This window comes from Ailuropoda melanoleuca, chromosome 7 (genome assembly GCF_002007445.2).
Source record: "Ailuropoda melanoleuca isolate Jingjing chromosome 7, ASM200744v2, whole genome shotgun sequence".
Lineage (NCBI taxonomy): Eukaryota > Metazoa > Chordata > Mammalia > Carnivora > Ursidae > Ailuropoda > Ailuropoda melanoleuca.
This window is the reverse complement of record NC_048224.1, coordinates 138,796,187-138,817,135: the sequence shown is the minus strand read 5'-3', so window position 1 is coordinate 138,817,135 and position 20,949 is coordinate 138,796,187. Positions and strand designations below refer to the sequence as shown.

Below are 20,949 nucleotides of genomic sequence, written 5' to 3'. Positions count from 1 at the left end.
GTGGACTGACCCTAGAGCCTCGCCTCTGCCTAGAGAGGTGCTGGTGGACTGACCCTAGAGCCTCGCCTCTGCCTAGAGAGGTGCTGGTGGACTGACCCTAGAGCCTCGCCTCTGCCTAGAGAGGTGCTGGTGGACTGACCCTAGAGCCTCGCCTCTGCCTAGAGAGGTGCTGGTGGACTGACCCTAGAGCCTCGCCTCTGCCTAGAGAGGTGCTGGTGGACTGACCCTAGAGCCTCGCCTCTGCCTAGAGAGGTGCTGGTGGACTGACCCTAGAGCCTCGCCTCTGCCTAGAGAGGTGCTGGTGGACTGACCCTAGAGCCTCGCCTCTGCCTAGAGAGGTGCTGGTGGACTGACCCTAGAGCCTCGCCTCTGCCTAGAGAGGTGCTGGTGGACTGACCCTAGAGCCTCGCCTCTGCCTAGAGAGGTGCTGGTGGACTGACCCTAGAGCCTCGCCTCTGCCTAGAGAGGTGCTGGTGGACTGACCCTAGAGCCTCGCCTCTGCCTAGAGAGGTGCTGGTGGACTGACCCTAGAGCCTCGCCTCTGCCTAGAGAGGTGCTGGTGGACTGACCCTAGAGCCTCGCCTCTGCCTAGAGAGGTGCTGGTGGACTGACCCTAGAGCCTCGCCTCTGCCTAGAGAGGTGCTGGTGGACTGACCCTAGAGCCTCGCCTCTGCCTAGAGAGGTGCTGGTGGACTGACCCTAGAGCCTCGCCTCTGCCTAGAGAGGTGCTGGTGGACTGACCCTAGAGCCTCGCCTCTGCCTAGAGAGGTGCTGGTGGACTGACCCTAGAGCCTCGCCTCTGCCTAGAGAGGTGCTGGTGGACTGACCCTAGAGCCTCGCCTCTGCCTAGAGAGGTGCTGGTGGACTGACCCTAGAGCCTCGCCTCTGCCTAGAGAGGTGCTGGTGGACTGACCCTAGAGCCTCGCCTCTGCCTAGAGAGGTGCTGGTGGACTGACCCTAGAGCCTCGCCTCTGCCTAGAGAGGTGCTGGTGGACTGACCCTAGAGCCTCGCCTCTGCCTAGAGAGGTGCTGGTGGACTGACCCTAGAGCCTCGCCTCTGCCTAGAGAGGTGCTGGTGGACTGACCCTAGAGCCTCGCCTCTGCCTAGAGAGGTGCTGGTGGACTGACCCTAGAGCCTCGCCTCTGCCTAGAGAGGTGCTGGTGGACTGACCCTAGAGCCTCGCCTCTGCCTAGAGAGGTGCTGGTGGACTGACCCTAGAGCCTCGCCTCTGCCTAGAGAGGTGCTGGTGGACTGACCCTAGAGCCTCGCCTCTGCCTAGAGAGGTGCTGGTGGACTGACCCTAGAGCCTCGCCTCTGCCTAGAGAGGTGCTGGTGGACTGACCCTAGAGCCTCGCCTCTGCCTAGAGAGGTGCTGGTGGACTGACCCTAGAGCCTCGCCTCTGCCTAGAGAGGTGCTGGTGGACTGACCCTAGAGCCTCGCCTCTGCCTAGAGAGGTGCTGGTGGACTGACCCTAGAGCCTCGCCTCTGCCTAGAGAGGTGCTGGTGGACTGACCCTAGAGCCTCGCCTCTGCCTAGAGAGGTGCTGGTGGACTGACCCTAGAGCCTCGCCTCTGCCTAGAGAGGTGCTGGTGGACTGACCCTAGAGCCTCGCCTCTGCCTAGAGAGGTGCTGGTGGACTGACCCTAGAGCCTCGCCTCTGCCTAGAGAGGTGCTGGTGGACTGACCCTAGAGCCTCGCCTCTGCCTAGAGAGGTGCTGGTGGACTGACCCTAGAGCCTCGCCTCTGCCTAGAGAGGTGCTGGTGGACTGACCCTAGAGCCTCGCCTCTGCCTAGAGAGGTGCTGGTGGACTGACCCTAGAGCCTCGCCTCTGCCTAGAGAGGTGCTGGTGGACTGACCCTAGAGCCTCGCCTCTGCCTAGAGAGGTGCTGGTGGACTGACCCTAGAGCCTCGCCTCTGCCTAGAGAGGTGCTGGTGGACTGACCCTAGAGCCTCGCCTCTGCCTAGAGAGGTGCTGGTGGACTGACCCTAGAGCCTCGCCTCTGCCTAGAGAGGTGCTGGTGGACTGACCCTAGAGCCTCGCCTCTGCCTAGAGAGGTGCTGGTGGACTGACCCTAGAGCCTCGCCTCTGCCTAGAGAGGTGCTGGTGGACTGACCCTAGAGCCTCGCCTCTGCCTAGAGAGGTGCTGGTGGACTGACCCTAGAGCCTCGCCTCTGCCTAGAGAGGTGCTGGTGGACTGACCCTAGAGCCTCGCCTCTGCCTAGAGAGGTGCTGGTGGACTGACCCTAGAGCCTCGCCTCTGCCTAGAGAGGTGCTGGTGGACTGACCCTAGAGCCTCGCCTCTGCCTAGAGAGGTGCTGGTGGACTGACCCTAGAGCCTCGCCTCTGCCTAGAGAGGTGCTGGTGGACTGACCCTAGAGCCTCGCCTCTGCCTAGAGAGGTGCTGGTGGACTGACCCTAGAGCCTCGCCTCTGCCTAGAGAGGTGCTGGTGGACTGACCCTAGAGCCTCGCCTCTGCCTAGAGAGGTGCTGGTGGACTGACCCTAGAGCCTCGCCTCTGCCTAGAGAGGTGCTGGTGGACTGACCCTAGAGCCTCGCCTCTGCCTAGAGAGGTGCTGGTGGACTGACCCTAGAGCCTCGCCTCTGCCTAGAGAGGTGCTGGTGGACTGACCCTAGAGCCTCGCCTCTGCCTAGAGAGGTGCTGGTGGACTGACCCTAGAGCCTCGCCTCTGCCTAGAGAGGTGCTGGTGGACTGACCCTAGAGCCTCGCCTCTGCCTAGAGAGGTGCTGGTGGACTGACCCTAGAGCCTCGCCTCTGCCTAGAGAGGTGCTGGTGGACTGACCCTAGAGCCTCGCCTCTGCCTAGAGAGGTGCTGGTGGACTGACCCTAGAGCCTCGCCTCTGCCTAGAGAGGTGCTGGTGGACTGACCCTAGAGCCTCGCCTCTGCCTAGAGAGGTGCTGGTGGACTGACCCTAGAGCCTCGCCTCTGCCTAGAGAGGTGCTGGTGGACTGACCCTAGAGCCTCGCCTCTGCCTAGAGAGGTGCTGGTGGACTGACCCTAGAGCCTCGCCTCTGCCTAGAGAGGTGCTGGTGGACTGACCCTAGAGCCTCGCCTCTGCCTAGAGAGGTGCTGGTGGACTGACCCTAGAGCCTCGCCTCTGCCTAGAGAGGTGCTGGTGGACTGACCCTAGAGCCTCGCCTCTGCCTAGAGAGGTGCTGGTGGACTGACCCTAGAGCCTCGCCTCTGCCTAGAGAGGTGCTGGTGGACTGACCCTAGAGCCTCGCCTCTGCCTAGAGAGGTGCTGGTGGACTGACCCTAGAGCCTCGCCTCTGCCTAGAGAGGTGCTGGTGGACTGACCCTAGAGCCTCGCCTCTGCCTAGAGAGGTGCTGGTGGACTGACCCTAGAGCCTCGCCTCTGCCTAGAGAGGTGCTGGTGGACTGACCCTAGAGCCTCGCCTCTGCCTAGAGAGGTGCTGGTGGACTGACCCTAGAGCCTCGCCTCTGCCTAGAGAGGTGCTGGTGGACTGACCCTAGAGCCTCGCCTCTGCCTAGAGAGGTGCTGGTGGACTGACCCTAGAGCCTCGCCTCTGCCTAGAGAGGTGCTGGTGGACTGACCCTAGAGCCTCGCCTCTGCCTAGAGAGGTGCTGGTGGACTGACCCTAGAGCCTCGCCTCTGCCTAGAGAGGTGCTGGTGGACTGACCCTAGAGCCTCGCCTCTGCCTAGAGAGGTGCTGGTGGACTGACCCTAGAGCCTCGCCTCTGCCTAGAGAGGTGCTGGTGGACTGACCCTAGAGCCTCGCCTCTGCCTAGAGAGGTGCTGGTGGACTGACCCTAGAGCCTCGCCTCTGCCTAGAGAGGTGCTGGTGGACTGACCCTAGAGCCTCGCCTCTGCCTAGAGAGGTGCTGGTGGACTGACCCTAGAGCCTCGCCTCTGCCTAGAGAGGTGCTGGTGGACTGACCCTAGAGCCTCGCCTCTGCCTAGAGAGGTGCTGGTGGACTGACCCTAGAGCCTCGCCTCTGCCTAGAGAGGTGCTGGTGGACTGACCCTAGAGNTGGGGCTGCTTGAAGAAGGGCCACTAGGCCTCAGGACTGTTAGGGCGCCTGTACATTCCAGGTCCCTTGGATGGACCACAGAGGCCTCCAGCAGGGCGACAAAGGTTTGAGAAACACGCTTCATGGACAACGTGCAGTGGGATGAGCAGCGGTAAAGCCAGGGACGCTCCGGAGCACGGACAGGGCCGCAGGATTCTTCCCCAACAGGTAGTTATCGGACACTGAACTCTGGGGCAGGCATTTCAGTGAGGTGTGAACGGGAATAAGAGAGGCGATTTCTGCCCCGGTGGAAACCATAATGTCCCCGTTGCCAGGGTTGGAGCCTGAACGGCATGCGGCGTGCAGCAGGCATCGGCACCCATCGCCACACAGGGAGCAGTCATGGAGGTGTCGAGAGCACAGTCTACGGGCAGGACGGCGGGCACCACGCAGGACCTATGCCTCTTGCTTCCCTCTGTCCCAGGTCTCACCTCCGTATCCCATGCTGTGTTCCCTGACCCCTTCTAGAAGGCAGATGCCCTAACAAGCAGGACCCTCTGAAAACAAGCTGCTTTGAGGACTTCTAGAGAAGCCGGCATTGCTCGCTGGGCTCCTGTAAGAGCTTCATCTGTATTAACTCACTGAATCCCCTCGACCCCCAGGTGTGTTTTATCCTCAGTTTATAAACAAAGCCACGTCTAAGGTCGCACCAAACAAGAGGCAGAACAAGAATACACATGCAGGCACCTGGCTTCAAAGTCACGGGCACTGACCCTAGAGCCTCACCTCTGCCTAGAGACGTGCTGGTGGACTGACCCTAGAGCCCTAGAGCCTCGCCTCTGCCTAGAGACGTGCTGGTGGACTGACCCTAGAGCCTCGCCTCTGCCTGGAGACGTGCTGGTGGACTGACCCTAGATCCTCGCCCCTGACTAGAGACGTGCGGGTGGACTGACCCTAGATCCTCACCCCCAACTAGAGATGTGCTGGTGGACTGACCCTAGATCCTCGCCCCTGACTAGAGATGTGCTGGTGGACTGACCCTAGATCCTCGCCCCTGACTAGAGATGTGCGGGTGGACTGACCCTAGATCCTCACCCCCGACTAGAGACGTGCTGGTGGACTGACCCTAGATCCTCGCCCCTGACTAGAGATGTGCTGGTGGACTGACCCTAGATCCTCGCCCCCGACTACAGACGTGCTGGTGGACTGACCCTAGATCCTCACCCCCGACTAGAGACGTGCGGGTGGACTGACCCTAGATCCTCACCCCCGACTACAGACATGCTGGTGGACTGACCCTAGATCCTTGCCCCCGACTAGAGACGTGCGGGTGGACTGACCCTAGATCCTCGCCCCCGACTACAGACGTGCTGGTGGACTGACCCTAGATCCTCGCCCCCGACTACAGACGTGCTGGTGGACTGACCCTAGATCCTCACCCCCGATTAGAGACGTGCGGGTGGACTGACCCTAGATCCTCGCCCCCGACTAGAGACGTGCGTGGACTGACCCTAGATCCTCGCCCCTGACTAGAGACGTGCGGGTGGACTGACCCTAGATCCTCACCCCTGACTAGAGACGTGCGGGTGGACTGACCCTAGATCCTCACTCCAGTAACTACCCCCCCGCAGGTGATAACAAGTACGATGGTGGGGGCAGGCTAAGAGGTTCTGCGGAGCGACCAGCACTACCAATGTGCGCTCCGCACCTCGTCCCTTGAGCTCACAGACACCCTGGGTCTGGTTGTGCAAGTGGTGCTACTGGGCGGTGCTTAGCCTCACCTGGCTCGCCTCGTTCCCCCTTCTGTCCCGGGGCTCCGAAAGGGCCTGGGCTGGTGTTGGCTTCTCCTGGGTCACCCCTGTCCCCAGCAGGACCGGGGAAGCCGGGGTCTCCGTGGATGTCCGCACCTGCGGCGGGGGATAACAGCAGTAACATCAGCATCCTCACCTGGGCCAGGCTGATTTTCAGAAGTGCCAGCACAGCCATGCTGCACAGTAAGACTTGGAACAGAGTCAGAGGTCAGCCGTGGAGATTTTGGCTAGCCACGCCGCCTCAGTGTCCCAGATCCGATGGCAGCCGAACCCCTTCTCAGTCTGCAGCACCACCGTGGCCCTCTGTCCATGTGGCCCCCGGGATGACCACACAGCCCTCCCGAAGCCGTCCTGCTCCCTGAGCCCCCAAGTCCGGGATGCCCCCCAGCACCCCTTCCCCACTGCTGGGTGTGGCCGTGTGGCCGGGCAGCGTCGGGTACCTGGGGATCCTGGAAAGCCTTTGGTGCCTGGCAGGCCGTGCAGTCCGCTGATGCCTCGGATGCCTGGAAAACCTGTGCAGGTTTTGCTCACGGTTATTCCATGCACCGGAGAGCAAAGCAACTCTTCAGTAGCTCAGACCCGCTTCTGTCTGCTAGTACTCGGTCACCCCTCCGATTCACTCAGAAGCCCGGCACACAGGAAGCATTCCGCATAGCGTGACTTGTAAGTCAATCACGACCGTGTCACCCAGGAGAAGCATTTCACAGCAAGACTGTCTTCTGGAATCCTTTTCCAGACTCCTTACAGCCCTGAGGAAACTGGAAGTGCTGTCGTTTCTCCCCCTGACGCCTGAGTCACTCTGGGTTTGGTTTGTAAGAACCGTGCTTGGAACCAGCAGTCTGGCATGATTCCATTGCTTCTGGATTCCCGAGGACAAACATTTCTAAAGTAGGACACGGGGGGCAGGGGGCAGCTCCTCCTGTGATGTGGGCAGTGAGTGTGTGGGGTGGGCCCCCTTCATTCTGAGCAAGACAGACCCCGAGTGACCCCCAGCGCCAGCCAGCCCTGGCTCATTGAGCAGCTAGAAGCCCTGGACAGAACATCGGGGACACCGGCTTCCGTCCCTCTGGCCACGTCTGCACCGCCCGTGTGCCGACCAGAGGGGCCTAACTGTGCCTCTCCCCAGCCGTCCGGGCTGCTCTGAGCAACTCTTGTGTGTTAACGGTCTGCAAAGGGAGAAATGCTCTTTCTTACCTGGGGAGCCTCGAATCCCCGGCCAGCCGTAGTCTCCTTTATCGCCGGGTAGTCCCACACGCCCCGGCTCTCCCTGTGGCCCCTGCAGCCCTGTCAGTCCTGGGAAGCCTGGGGGGACACACACATCCTTAAGTGGGACTGGAACCCTGAACTCAGATCCTAGCTGGAGGAGGCGGGGCTTCGTGGGAAAGGACAGCCTTCCATCCAGCCGGGAGTGTACCCCACATTCAGGTTCAGTGCGGGTAGCTCAGCCTAGCCGAGAGAGCAGCTTGCGTGCCTCTGTTCTCATCCGTCAGCCAAGTAGGGGTCCAGAGAGGACCCCAGAGACGCTGGAGAATTAGCGTCAGGGTTCCCAGCTCCCACACAAGGCAAAACAAAGCAAAAGCAGCAGCAAGGAAAAGACTCGAAACCAGTCCCCTGTTCTCTTTCCATCTTAACTCAGGAGCCGCAAACGCGTTTCCGCATATTCAAATGCGCGGAGGGGTCCTGGAACCAGGACTCAGTCTGCAGTCATGGGGAGGCGGACCGGGCCACACGAGCACGCGTCTCCCCGCGGCCGGCGGCTTGGTCCTCTCCGCGAGTTCGGTGCTCAGGCAGAGCTAGGTCATGGGCGACAGGCCAGAGCCAGCCTCCTGGGCTGGAGTGTGGTCTCAGCAGACGACACGCATGCTGGCCGCCTCTGTGCGGGGGGCCTGGGGCTTCTGAGGCTCAGCTGTGCGGGGGAGGGAGTCGTGTGACCGCCGGAGATTTTACCTGTTTGCCCTTTGGGTCCGGGAGGGCCTTGGACGCCCGGCACGCCGGTTATCCCGGGGAAGCCGACTTCGCCCGCCGTTCCTCTCTCCCCGAAGAATCCCTTCAGACCTGTAAGCACAGAGTTCCTGCTCTGAACAGAGCAGGTCCTGCCTCCCCGCGGCCTGTCCCACATCCGTGCTTCTGCTGTGAACGGGCTGCGGACTCAAGCTCGATCCTTCTCTGACAACACGATCCTTCCCCGACTCACGTTCTCTAACTCAGTGGCCCCACGTCCTGGTATTCACACCCTTGTGCATGGGTGGGGCTGACCTGGGCCACACTGAGGAAATGCTGGCGTGACACTTCTTGGCCATCAAATGCATCATGGTTTTCCCTTTGTCCCCTCTTTGGATGGCTGGCTCTGGAGAAAGCCAGCTGCCCTGTTGTGAGTACACCCAGGCAGCTGGGAGAGGCCCACGTGGTAAGGAGCAGAGGCGTCCTGCCAATGGCTCCTCGAGGGCACCGTCTTGGGAGTGGACCCTCCCGTCCCGGACCAGCCTGCGGATGGTGCGGCCCGGAGTCAGAACCACCCTGTGCCCGAATTCCCTGCCCTCACGCACTGGGAGACGGCACCCGCCTGCGGTTGCCCCTGGCCACTGTGTTCTGAGCGCCCGGCCGGCAGCAGATCGCTGGGTAGGGTGGTTTTTCACGTGTGATGTGCCAGGGAGATCGGGCCTGTGCGGGCCTCTGCTCCAGGGGCGCGTCGGCAGGGCTGGGGAAGGCCTGGAATCTGCATTTTCAGCCAGCACCGAGGCAGATTCTGAGAGGTCACCAGGTGGACTTGGAAACGCTGCCTTCCTGTCAGTGACGCTATTCTGGGTCACGCGTTTGGTCGGCATGCTGGATGATTTTGGAGCCTCCGGACCAACCAAATACCATACCCCTTTGTCCAGGGTCTCCTTAGATTTCCGAGGCTGTTGTTTATAGAAACTAGTTAACGTTTCCGTGGGCTTGAAAAAAACTTCCTGAGGAGTTCGTATTTCTACTGATTATTTTAGTGTTTTGAGAATCTGCTCCAACCCCCCCTCTGCCTGGCACGCCCTCCTTCACGGCCACCTGCATTCCCCCACCACGACAGGCCTGAGCCCCGGCTCCCAGATGCCCCTCCCGGGAGGGTAGGCGAATCTGCCCCTGTCGCCTCCTCAGCTGCAGGGGGCAGCTCTGTGGCTGACCTCTCGGGTGCCCCCTGCTGTCCGAGAGAAAGTGGCACACCCCGAGGGTGGTGACGCACGTGTCACGGCCCCCGTGCGCCTGGGACTCTGGAGTCCTGAGATCCAGGCCCCCAGGCGTGCGCACAGTGGGAGGCTGTGCTTCCTGGGCCCATGGTTCAGGGACACGGAAACGTTCAAGGGGGGACAGCCGTGACTCCTGGAGGGGAGCAACTTCTCTCCCCCCGACATGTTTCCTGCTGAACAGATGAGGTCATCACCAGTGACTACGGAGTACAATCGTCTCACGTTTCTGCTGGGACACACCCAACTGTCCGAAATCCTTTAGAAGGGGTGATTTAGCCAGTCCAGGGTACCCACGTGGCTGGGAGGAAAGCCACGGGAGACCAATTCTAGATCAGCAACGAGCCCCGAGAAGCCAGCAGACGAGGGCCCATTTCTGACTCTGCTAGACCGATTCCCCCGTCCACGCTGGAGATGTTTCTAGACAAAGAAGCGACTTGGCAACCTCCGACTGGCCAACCACACAGACACACTCTTTGCCCCCTGGGGCCATCCCTAGGAGAACGAGGGGCTCCCGGCAGGTGAAGCAGGAAGGGGTCCCCCGACATAAAATCCCCAGGAGGGAGGCACCTGTCCCAGAGGCATACGGGCAGGGATGTCAGCCTTGGACTTGAGGGACCCTCAGACCAGAGCAGTGAGTGCTGTTGTCACACGAGGCCCCCAGGCCCATGTGTGCTGCTCGCTCCTGGGATGGGCCCGATGCTGCCTGCCCTCCTGCTAAGCCCTTCCCCGTTTACAAGACGCGCTGGTCACTGCATCACTTGCTTCCTGTCCTCTGATGTCCCTTCCAGGCGCAGAGGGCTTTCCTGACTTTGTCTTTGGCCTTATTCTAAGAAACAGTTCCAGCGTCTTGTTTGCACACAGGCTAGAAGACATCGAACTACTCCCTGAAATGTGACTCAGCCACACAAGCAGGGGTGTGCTTGGCGAGCCAGTGCCTGAGTGAGCCGCACGCAGGGCTCAGGGCTGCCACAGGCACAAAGGGGCGGGAACGACGCACGCACGTACCTGGTGCTCCAGCGACGCCCCGCTCCCCCTTCAGGCCTGGGCTTCCCAGCAGGTCTATAGTGTCTCCAATGTCACCTGCGGCGGGCGGAAAAGACGCTTGACGACAGGCCTTCCTATTGGCAGGTGGTTAGTTTTGCAACTTTGTTGTTTTACATCCCTAATAAGAATAATTTGCTTCGAAATTCCTAATGGCGTTTCGGGTCTCACTGCCACACCTGCCCGGAACGCTCTGGATGGGGGACGCCCTACAGTCACGTCCGAGCGATACTCACCGAAGTCTCCGGTGGGGCCAACCTCGCCGTACAGGCCTGCTCTCCCCGGAGCTCCCTTGTCGCCCTAGAGCAAGGTCAGATGTGAACAAGTCAGAAGGTTGTTGGAGAAGCAAGTCTGTAATTCTGGAGGGTTTAGCATGTCCAGTTATTTGGCTAAAACCAGCACTCAGGGGTTGTTATCTGATCAATTTGTAGCAAAGCCCTCGAGTTTTTCTGCATAACAGCGGTTCCTACTGGACCTTGACGCCCTGACACTGAGAACAGAGATGGTGGTGGTGACACGCACGGATGACTGCGTCCCACCCCACCCAGCTATGCACGGGCAACCGTGCTGGGTCCCGTCTCAAGAGCGTCACTTAAACTTCACGACAACCCTATGAAGTAGGTACTATGTGTCCCGTTTGACAGATGAACAAGTTGAGGCACAGAGAGGCTAAGTGATTTGCCCGAGGTCACTCAGCTGGGAAGCGGCAGAACGGGGATCGGACACGGGCGGCAGGATCCCCGAGCTTGCGTTGATATCGCACGGCCGTGCACCCCGTCTGTGGACAGACTTCCCGAAATGAGGTTGGTCGCTGAGAATGACACCGGAATGGCGTCTGCGTGGCTCTGTGACCATGGAGAGCACGGTTCCCCCGCTGGTCTACACTGCAGCATGGGGGTGGGATTCCACACGCCGACCTCTCCCGGCACGGCTCACTCGAGTCTGAACCACGACCGCAGCTCTGCTCTGGGGGGAGCAGAGAGGCTGCGCCAGAGGCCGCGTCCCGGTACAGGGGATGCTCTGTCGTCTGCTCTTACGGCTTCCTCTCCGGACGAGGAGCACGCGTCCGTGTGGCGTGCTCACCCCCACGGCTCCACGAACTTCCTCGTGTGCCTACCAGATAGACACCGAACATTTTCAGCGCTCCAGAAAGTTCTCCCGTGCCCTTCCTAGCCCTAATCCTGCCTGAGGTAGTGCTCTCTGACTGACCTCTGTCACAGTCTCGTCGGCTCTTGACCTTGACACACACGGGGTCGCCTCGTTTGTGGGAGTCTGTGAGAGTCACTTGTACGTTGCCTTTCTCAGGAACGCTTGACTGCGCGTGCCAGCTCCCTGTCGGCCTGGGCCACGTCTCCGTGCTCGTCCTCCTGATGGTGGGCCCTGCGGCTCGCCCAGTTTTGGCGACGGGCGACAACGCTGCTGGGAATGTTGCCGTCCGAGTCTTTCGGTAGACGTATGCGTCCTATTTTAAGTGACCCGCTAGCCGCACACAAGATCCCATGAGCTACAGAGCCTGGGGGTGACGGGAGGAGACCGCTGAGGGATGCAGAGACATCACGAACGTTGACGCGGGCCGGACGCGGGCCACGCACGCTGCTACTGAAGGGTTACGGCAGGGCGGCCAGGCCTTCCTATCCGCCCAACGCGTGCTCACCCCGCCGTGAACGCCGGAGATGGGTCCGTCGTGCTCAGGGTGAGCGTATAGTGGCTTTTCACAGGGGAGGAGGAGAAGAGAATTCCAGGCAGCACAGTCGATGGGGAGCCACTGTGCCGTGGTACGCACACCACGTCCAGGGCACTGAGCGAAACTGCAGCGTGGCCGTCGCCGTTCGCAGAAGAGGAGGCCGGTGTGGAGAGACCCGAGCCCCGCCTGGGGTCAGGGTGCGTCCCTGTCACCATGGCAACATGGCGCCTGGCCCACGGCAAGTGCTCAGAGCACAGCCGCGCAGTGAAGGAACGCGTGAATGGTGGGCCGGGATGCTGTCTGCGCTGTGACCCAGGAACGGGGCCTCAGTCCCGATGTCACGCACACTCAAGTTCAGAGTTTGGAGGGTGAAACATTCAAGCGTAGCTTTCTCAAGGCCCCCATGAAAAAGTGTGGACGTCGGCTTCATCCAACAGCAGCCCACGAAAAGGCCAGCTGTGGCGTGGGTGGCACGCAAAATCACCAGTGGTGGTGGCGTGAGCACCGTGTGTCCTCACAGTGACCTGGGGACCTGGGACAGCCTGAGCCCCAACTCTGAAGCTGGCCCTGGACCACTCGTACCCCCAGCAGATGGTGGACCATAGCGCTCTGCTCAGGAACGGAGGGGAGACGAGCGATGCAGGGAGACGTGGAGTGAGAGATGCCCACTTACCCTACTTCCTGTGAACCCGGGAAACCCTATGATTCCAGGGGGGCCGGGCACACCGGGGAATCCTGGTAAACCGGGCACGCCGGGAACGCCAATGTCTCCTTTGACTCCTTTGATGTGTCCTGGCTTCCCCGGCAACCCGGGGACTCCCGACAGCCCGGGGATCCCTGGCATTCCGGGAACACCTGTGGGAGGACCCCAAGTGTGAGTCGCCACTGGTGGGGCGGGAGCGCCTCACCCCCATGGGGGATGCGGCAGCTGCCCTCCCCAGGCGTGCGGCTTTGCAGTCCCGACGGCTGCACATCTTAAACCGGGAAAGGGAGGCTACTCAGGCCGCAGAGAACCCGCGGGCCGCCTGGTCGAGATGTCGGGGTCAGAGGAGCTGGAACACAGAGGGCCTGTCTCGGGTGGAGGGGCGTCTGGTGCAGAAGCTGCTGGTCCTCGGGCTGAGAGGGGCAAGCGGGGGGGGCGTGGCGATGCTCACCTTTCAGGCCCAGGTATCCTTTCAACCCCATAGGCCCTTCATCTCCTTTCTCTCCTTTGATGTCTTTCATTCCTGGCAGGATGATGGGCGGTGGTCCTGGGGGTCCGGGGTCCCCACGACTGCCTGTAAGGAAACAGAATGCAGTCTGTCTCTTGGCCTCCGGGCAGGTGGAGGGGCACGGGAGGAGGCCTCCCAGCCGCGGCTATCCCGGCCAGAGAGTCTGGAGAGGCGCTGAGCTCCGGAGCAGCATGTCCCCGCCAGTCCCGACTGGGCCTGGGGGGGGGGCCAAGGGTCTCTGAGAGAGGCCGAGGCCGGTACAAATGCCTGGCTTCTCCCACGGCCCCTTCTCCACGCGAGCCGAGTGCGGACCTGTGCCCCCAGCCACTGTTGAACTTTAGGACACCGTCGTCACCCTGGAAAGGAGCCCTGTGCCCATCAGCAGTCACCCCAACTGACATCATGGCAAAATGCGCTTGAGTTTCACCCACGCTCTAGCACGTTTCAGACCCCGGTCCTTCCTTCCTGCTGGTCAGTGTTCGCTCGTGTGACAGCCCCACGTATCGCTCCCCCACGAGGGACAGTCAGGCTGTCTCTGGTTTTGGCAGTTACAAACAATGCTGCCACGAACGTCCACACACAGAACATGTTTTCACGCTCTGGGGTGTTGACCCGGACAGGAGCGTGCTGCGTGCCTGTGTTTACCCTTCTAGCAAACCGCCGGGCTGTTTTCCACGCTGGCCGCACGTTTCACATGCCCACCAGCAGCGTGTGCTGAGCACGCCCGCATTAACACTATCAGTTATTATGTTTTCAGAGACCATGGTGATACTTTCAGAACACGGGTGTTTGCACAAAAGTCATGAAAATGTGGCTTGTTGCAACACACTTTCTGGACAAGGAGCCTCACGCCTGGGGCCTTGAGATGCCTGCCCACGCCAGGACTTGAGCTGGCCTCGTATCGGTGGGTCACAACCTCTTTGGTGTGGCACTGCGCCCTTCCGCCTGGCACCGTGTCCCCGTTTGTCAGACAGCGCTCCCCTCCTTTAGCATTTACCTTCTGCTTTCCCTCTGGCGTCACCTGACCTCACGCTCCCCACGAAGAGTAGTGCTGGGAGGGTTCTTACGACCTGTTATGACGTCCTTAACGTAGCTGCCACTTTTGTTCTTAAGAGTTTCCTCCGCATAGACTCAGCAGGTCATGGGGTGTGATGTGCAGCCCGGTGACGACACTTAACACTGAACTACATATCTCAGTGTTGCTATGACTGCAGATCTGGAAAGTTCTCATCATCGGGACCAAGTTCTGTGACTCTGGGTGGTGACAGGTGTCAACTAGACTTACGTAGTGACCATTTCGCTGTACATACAAACACCACACCTCATGTCATCACCTGAAACTGAGGTTGTCTTTAATTATACCTCGATAAAAACTTCTGTTGAATACAAAAAAAAAAGTTTCCTTGGGTTGGATTCTTCCCTCTTGACGCTGCCGGTGGGTTGAGGCCGGGATAAAGTCTTTTAATTTTTGTGAGTGTCCTTCTTTTCTAATTGTGCCTAGCTTTTGGGTTCCTGGAAGATTCGTTTTAAGCGTGCTACGCCCCACAAAAGTGAGTCCCAACCCTGTCAGAAAGACATTTCAAGAGGTGGACATACCTTTCACACCCGGCTCCCCAGCCAGACCCTTCAGTCCTGGAATTCCAAAAAATCCGGCCTCTCCTTTGTTTCCCGGAATCCCGGATCTTCCTTTGAGCCCAACCATGCCTTGGAAACCATCCATCCCGGGTGAGCCTCTCCCACCTTCAGAGGGATGAGAAAAGGGCCGGGTCAGCCGTGGGTAAACACACGGGATACTGCAGTCTTGCTCGTCTACGACATTCCTGCAGAGTGACTCATGGAAGAAGCTGAGATTCCTACCCTAAAATAGGGATTTCCGGGACATCATTCCTAAGGGGCTTGTCTGCTGACCTGCGAGCACACTGAGATACACAGAGTCCGCCTGGCTGCCGCCTGGCCATGGGGCAAATGTACGGAGGTCGTAGGAAAGACACAAGGAACACGGATGGTACCCTATGTCCATGGCCGCTGGGGAGAGGTTGCGACAGGTTAACCCTGCGCCCAGCGTGGGGATCCACAAAGGACCCCTGGAGAGACAGATCACCGTGTGGCCCGAGAGTGAAGGGCCAGAGGGCTCCCCTTCTAGGAGAACTGGCCTCAGTTTGTGTGCAAATAAACCTAGCCCAGGGACCCCATGTTTTCCTTGGTTTTGGTTTTGTAATAACCAACCAGCCTCTGGATCTGACCCCAGTGTCCTGAGAGGCCTCTCCACAGATGTCCCACGTGGAGACCGAGTCCTTCTCCCTGGCTCTCGGTACACGAGTACCTCGGCATTTTGGGGCAGGTCAGTCATATCCAGCCGAGCAGCGCTGGCTCATTCCCCCAGGTGGACGCCTCCCGGGGACCCCAGCCTGCTGGTGAGTGGGGCTTGCCTCTCCGAGTCCCAGTGTAACCCGGTGCCCGCTTCAGGGAGCGCCCGTGTGCCCACTGTTACCTTTCTCCCCAGGGATGCCAGGCATTCCGCTCATTCCTTTAAACCCAGGACTTCCTGGGGGGCCTCTCTCCCCCAGCAAACCAGGGTCACCTATATCGCCGGAGAGACCCTTCATGCCCACAGGGCCAGGGACACCTGTGTCCCCTGGGTCCCCTCTGTCTCCAGGCAGACCTGAAAAGCAGAGGAGGAGGGAAGTAGAAAAAGATAAACAAAGTTAGAAGAGCTCGACGCTCCCGGGGCCTGTCACCCTGGACGGCGCCCGAGGGATGTCTGCACCCCAGCCTCCGCGTGGGGGGCTCCAGTGGGCAAAGGGCCTGTGGCTTCATCTCCATGCCTCCTGTCCCCACCCGCCTGCCCCTGAAGGAAGCCCCTTCCGACCTTCCCCAATTCTATCATTTTCAGAAAATGAGTCATTCCCTCTCCTGAGAGCAGAGCAGCGATTTTGAAGTTCTGCAGTAGAAATTTCATTTTTTTCCTACTGAAATCTTACCTGGAACCCCAACACACAACAGGTATGAAGGATGAATGGGTTTCTCGGTGGTTTAATTTCTTGTTTGGAAAATACATGACCTGTTTTTGGAACCTGTTACAGGCTGGGCTGTGTCCTCCCCCCTGGAATCCTAAAGCCCCAATCGCTTGGACTGTGAGTGCATTTGAAGACAGTGCCTTTAAAGAGGTAATTACAGAGAAACGGGCCCTAATCAGTTGTGACCGGTGTCCGTGTAAGAAGAGATCTGGACCTGGACACACGCAGGGGGACGTGAAACGTCCGGACTCAAGGTCCATGCAAGAATAAATGTTGTTTAAGCTGCTCAGTGTGGGGTTCTTCTGGAACCCCTACAGCTCTGGGAAAGGGTGCCCTGGAGCCCAGTTTGAGAACTCCCTGGAGGAGAGTGGTGCTGGTTCACTTGCCAGTACATGTGAGGCCCTGACCCCTTTGGGGAGGGGGGGATCCTTACCTCCGTGACCAGGGGCACCTGGCAGCCCGAAGGGCCCCTCCCGGCCGGGAGCTCCTGGGAATCCGTGCTGTCCTGGCGGCCCAGGCAGGCCTGGCTGGCCCGAGGGTCCTGGGAAGCCCGGCTGGCCCTTCAGGCCTGGCATTCCCGGCATGCCCTGGCTTCCTGCGGGATCAAGACAAGCGCTGTGAGGCCGAGCCCACGCCTGCAGACAGCAGCTCCACCTTGCAGACTTCCGCTCTACAAACCGTCCCAGAGAAACCCGGAGAAGGCACACAGCACGAGGGATAAGCTCACAGTGACCCCGGCGGTCCCCCAGACGCGCGGCTCACGGCTGCATTCTCTTCAGGCTGGCTGCTAGCCACGCGAACGCACCGAGCAACACACACTGACGGACCTGACGCCAAGCTGTGAGTGCGAGTTCTGGGTTTTTTTTACTCGACGTTATATTTTGAGCATTGTGCCATATTTTAAAATATTCTTTACTGTAAAAGGGCTACGTGCGTAGTAGGACCTCGTCACGGGGCCACACTCAGGCCCGCCTGTCTCTGCTCTTGCAGACAGTCCCTCGAGGGAGCGCTTGGGACCACGGATCCGTGCCTGGGTTGGAGGTTGTTTCTTCGGGAAGGTGTCCTGGAAACCGACTTCGTGGGTCAGACCCACACTCACATGGGCTGCGGCTGTGCACTCCCGCGTCTGCACCCGCTGGTCCTCCCACGGGCTCTCCCTGCCCGGAGAGATGGGAGCCCGGCAGGCAGGGACAGGAAAGCACCCCATCGGCAGCGACACTCGCAGGGTACGGTGTGAGGACATTCCTTTCCTCTCGTGTTGGGTTTTTTATGAAATTTTTGTTCTTTGCTACTATTTTCCGTTGGGGATATTGATGCTTTTCTTCTAGATTTTAGTATTCCTCGTACACATGGACTGACTTTCTCCACAGCTAAAGTTTACTTTGTTGCCCACAATTTCATTTGTTTTGACATGAAGATTAGCATTCATATGCAAATTTTATGCACTCCGTGTGAGCACAAGGTTTCTTTCCTCGCTTTTATGTTTAGAATTTCCTGCCCTACCCACTGGTCACATGAGCATATATTTTCTTCTAGGTTTTTTTTTTTTTTTTTTTTCCCAGACACTAAGTCCCTGGGCCTTTCTTCTTGGACTTTAAAGTTCACTAAGTTCCTCCAGTTAATACCAGTAGGAGGGGCGATGCCCATTTCACAGGGCTTCTCCAATGACCTTCAAGCGCACCTGCTCATTGAGCCCACGACCGTCCTACGGAGTGTGCGGGCCGACCTGAGTGGAGGGGTGGACAAGTCAGGGGACGGAAGGGAGGGGCATTAACGAAAGGGACCAAGTCAGTCAGTGTTGGACCAGCCCAGAATCTGACGTGCAGGCATGTGTCCCAGTTGTCTGATGCGTGGACAGAATGGGGGAGAAAGGTCTGCAAAGAGCAGAAGCGGATTCGAATCCTGTGAAGAGATTCTCCGACATGAAGGGACGCATGTCCTCACGTCCTCCCGTCTTTCTACGGGAAACGAGGGCACTTTTACGGCTCAGCGTCTGCGTCTGGAGTTAACAGCTCCAGCCTGAGCGCAGTGCTCGTGGTGCCGATGGTCTTGGAAGCAGGTGGTGCCGGAAGTGGGCAAGTCTGGGGTCATCCTGCCGCAAACCGTGCTCCTCCATGAGGATGGGCAGATAGCTTCACACCGAGAGCCCTCCGGGCCGGTGAGCTGAGAGTTCACGGGGGCGGAGGCTGTTGGGTCGCTGTGTCCGAGCTCGGGTTCTGGAGCGCCTCCTTCACAGCAGTGGGACGTGGCTGGGACAGGCTGCAAACGAAGGCTGTGCACGACCATGGCTACTTCAGCGGCCGCCTTAGGAAAATCTGGCCTGGGTGCCTTGCTCCTCAGCTCTCGTGACATCAGAACTCAGTATTTTAAGCCCATTTCCATTTCTAGAACATCTGCTAAAAAAGGAACACCTACAAAAGATCTGCTTCCTTCCACAAAATAACCGTAACTGGTGTACCTGGGCCCCTGCTGTGTACGGAGGTTCTTTCCCAACACGGGGTGCACTGGGGCGCCTGTGCACCAGGCTCACGCGGCCGAGCGAGCCTGCCTGACCGCTGTGCCACTGCCCGGGCCGGTGGGACCCCCGCGGAAACAGGTTCTCGAAGCTTCCATGCTCTGGAGTCAGAACTTTCACTAAACAGACAGTCTGCGTAAGTAAGCAAGTCACCGAGGGGACACGGACGGCGGGAAACCTCCACAGGCCTGAACGTCAAGCTGTGGCCATTTGTCCTTCTGCTCAAACATCGTGAAGTCTGTGGGAAATACTTATGTTTAAAAACACTCATCAGAAGGGCCCTCTGTGAAGAGCCTGGGCAGTCTGTGTGGTGCCAGGGTGGTCAGCCGGCCAGCCTCCGCTGGGTGACTTCCGCCGCTCCGTAACCGACCGGGAGGCCGCCACGTCGGCGAGGACAGACCCGGACGTCCCGGCAGGGGGTCCCCACTGCTGCGTGACTTTACCCACAGGCCTGTGGGCCTGCTTGATGCGTGTGTGTGTAAGAGGATGAGTGTGGATGTGTGGACGTGATTGAGTGTGCGAGAGCGAGTGTGTGGGCACACATGTGGGTGCTGGGGCCGAGCAGGAATGTATGTGTGCGTATAAGCATGTGGGTGTACATGGATGAGCGCGTGGGTGCACGATCGTGTGCATGCCTGTGTGTGTGTGAATCGTGCACAGGTGTGAGCATGTGTGTGTGCACTCTGGCCCTCTCAGGCTCCTCCTTCCATTCTTTGGGCTCCCTGGTGAAGCCCGGCATCCGTGCTGGGGGTTCTCCTGTTCAGCCGACAGTGGGGATGTGATCAACATGGGACCCCCCGTCCCGTCTCCTCGTCCCTGCCCCAGCCTCAGGCCTTGGAAACGGACAGGCTCGTCCGGAGCCTGGTGAGTTCACCTGCCTGTTGAGAACCAGGTTTCATCCGCCCGCGTGTTCTGAGCCTGACGGCACTGGAGGGATGGGACGCCCGCTTCCTGTGGCACAGCGGACGCCCCCGTCCGCCCGGGCACGGGAGCAGGCACTGCCGGCCATGCTGCTGGCAGACAAAGAGTTGATTCCTAAAGCCACGCTCTTCCTGCATCTCCGCAGCCGATCGGGAGCGCCAAGGGTCTGGCGGTCTCCCGCAGACCAAGGGTGTTTGGGGTTCTGAGGCCAGTTCTGCACAAACTGGATTCACACAGCCATCGGATGCCCTGTCCACTCGTCACACGACTTCGTTACATGTACACTGATGGTACCACCGACATTCAAATGTCTCACACCAGTTTTCACGCCGGCCAGTTAAGCTGCGCTCCACGTCCTTTCTGTCTTCTGCCGCACCCTCTTCCAAAGCGTGTCCTCTTCTCTTCACACCAGTAGCACACATTCTGCAGAAAGCGCCGGGCCCCCCCTCCGGCTCACACCCAGCTTGAGGACAGACGCCGAGCATCGTTAGTCTGTACTTGTGAAAGCCTCAGACGCCATCCCATCCTGGCCGTGGCACGTAAACCCCAGGTGGTGGTTATTGTCCCAAAACATTCTAAAGGGACACTGGGCCTCAGTGTGGGGACGAAAAAGCAACCACACAGTCCATGCCGCCTGTGGCTTTTCATCACATCCCGGGAGGGTTTCGGACCCACCCTTGGGTGCCACAGTGCTGTGGGATGGGGCTCCCCGCCCACCGCGAGGACTTACCCCTGAATCCAGGTGGGCCTCTCTCTCCCGGAGGGCCTTTGACCCCGGGGTGTCCAGGCAGTCCAGCATCTCCCCGGGGCCCGGGCTGGGCTCCCAGAACTTCTCCGGGAAGGCCCCTATCCCCTGGGGGCCCAACGGGGCCTGGCAGACCAGTGGGACCCGGGTGTCCATCCGCGCCAGGAAGGCCCGCTGCTCCTTTGGATCCTCGGGGCCCCACGAACCCTGAAAGGAAGCATGGGTTGTCCCCACAACTGCAGGTTAGCGTCACGATGGGCCAGGAGAGGTATCAGAAAGAGGCTCCAAACGGCGCGGTGCAGTTAGGGCCTCAGCTCAAGCCCCGGCCCAGTCTCCCACCTCAGGACCACCGCCTTCTGCCCCCGCTCCCCCGTCCGGCCCCCAGCCCCCCACGTAGCTCAAGTGGAGAAGGCCTTTAGAACCATCTGCTTCTTGGACCTGAATCTTCAGAACTCATGGGCTCCCCTGTTGTATAAAGAGTCCCCAGAGAATAGCTTCCCCAGACCTTCCAAGTTATGTGTGCAAGTGAGGACAGATTTTTCTCCAGTTCCAGGAAAAAGGCGTATGCTCTTGTTAGCAGCCGACGGCTTCTATAATTCTCGGCCGTGTCAAATGTAGGTGAACACTTGCTCAGAGGAGCGTGAGCTCAAGAGTGAGCAGCCAGTGTAGGGCAAGGTGGGCCACGGGCACCATGAGTGACCAGCACATGGGAGTCGACGACCCGAGGCCTCTGAGCCTTTGGTGATAGTCTCAGAAAATGACAGCATTTTGTTGCCCTCAGAATGTT

General features: G+C 59.6%; 1 protein-coding gene across 1 annotated transcript in view; it reads right to left on the bottom strand.

The window, feature by feature from the left end:
• COL4A2 (collagen type IV alpha 2 chain) overlaps window positions 1-20,949 on the bottom strand; it is a 169,918-nt gene that overhangs the window by 8,262 nt on the left and 140,707 nt on the right. The window contains exons 29-40 of the mRNA XM_034665466.1: window positions 20,148-20,369; window positions 16,415-16,576; window positions 15,456-15,626; window positions 14,561-14,704; window positions 12,908-13,030; window positions 12,427-12,608; window positions 10,306-10,369; window positions 10,034-10,108; window positions 7,755-7,862; window positions 7,002-7,109; window positions 6,248-6,319; window positions 5,778-5,903 (exon numbers count right to left, since the gene is read on the bottom strand). Of these exons, the coding sequence (XP_034521357.1) occupies window positions 5,778-5,903; window positions 6,248-6,319; window positions 7,002-7,109; window positions 7,755-7,862; window positions 10,034-10,108; window positions 10,306-10,369; window positions 12,427-12,608; window positions 12,908-13,030; window positions 14,561-14,704; window positions 15,456-15,626; window positions 16,415-16,576; window positions 20,148-20,369 (1,557 nt within the window). The remainder of the gene's footprint in view (window positions 1-5,777; window positions 5,904-6,247; window positions 6,320-7,001; window positions 7,110-7,754; window positions 7,863-10,033; window positions 10,109-10,305; window positions 10,370-12,426; window positions 12,609-12,907; window positions 13,031-14,560; window positions 14,705-15,455; window positions 15,627-16,414; window positions 16,577-20,147; window positions 20,370-20,949) is intronic.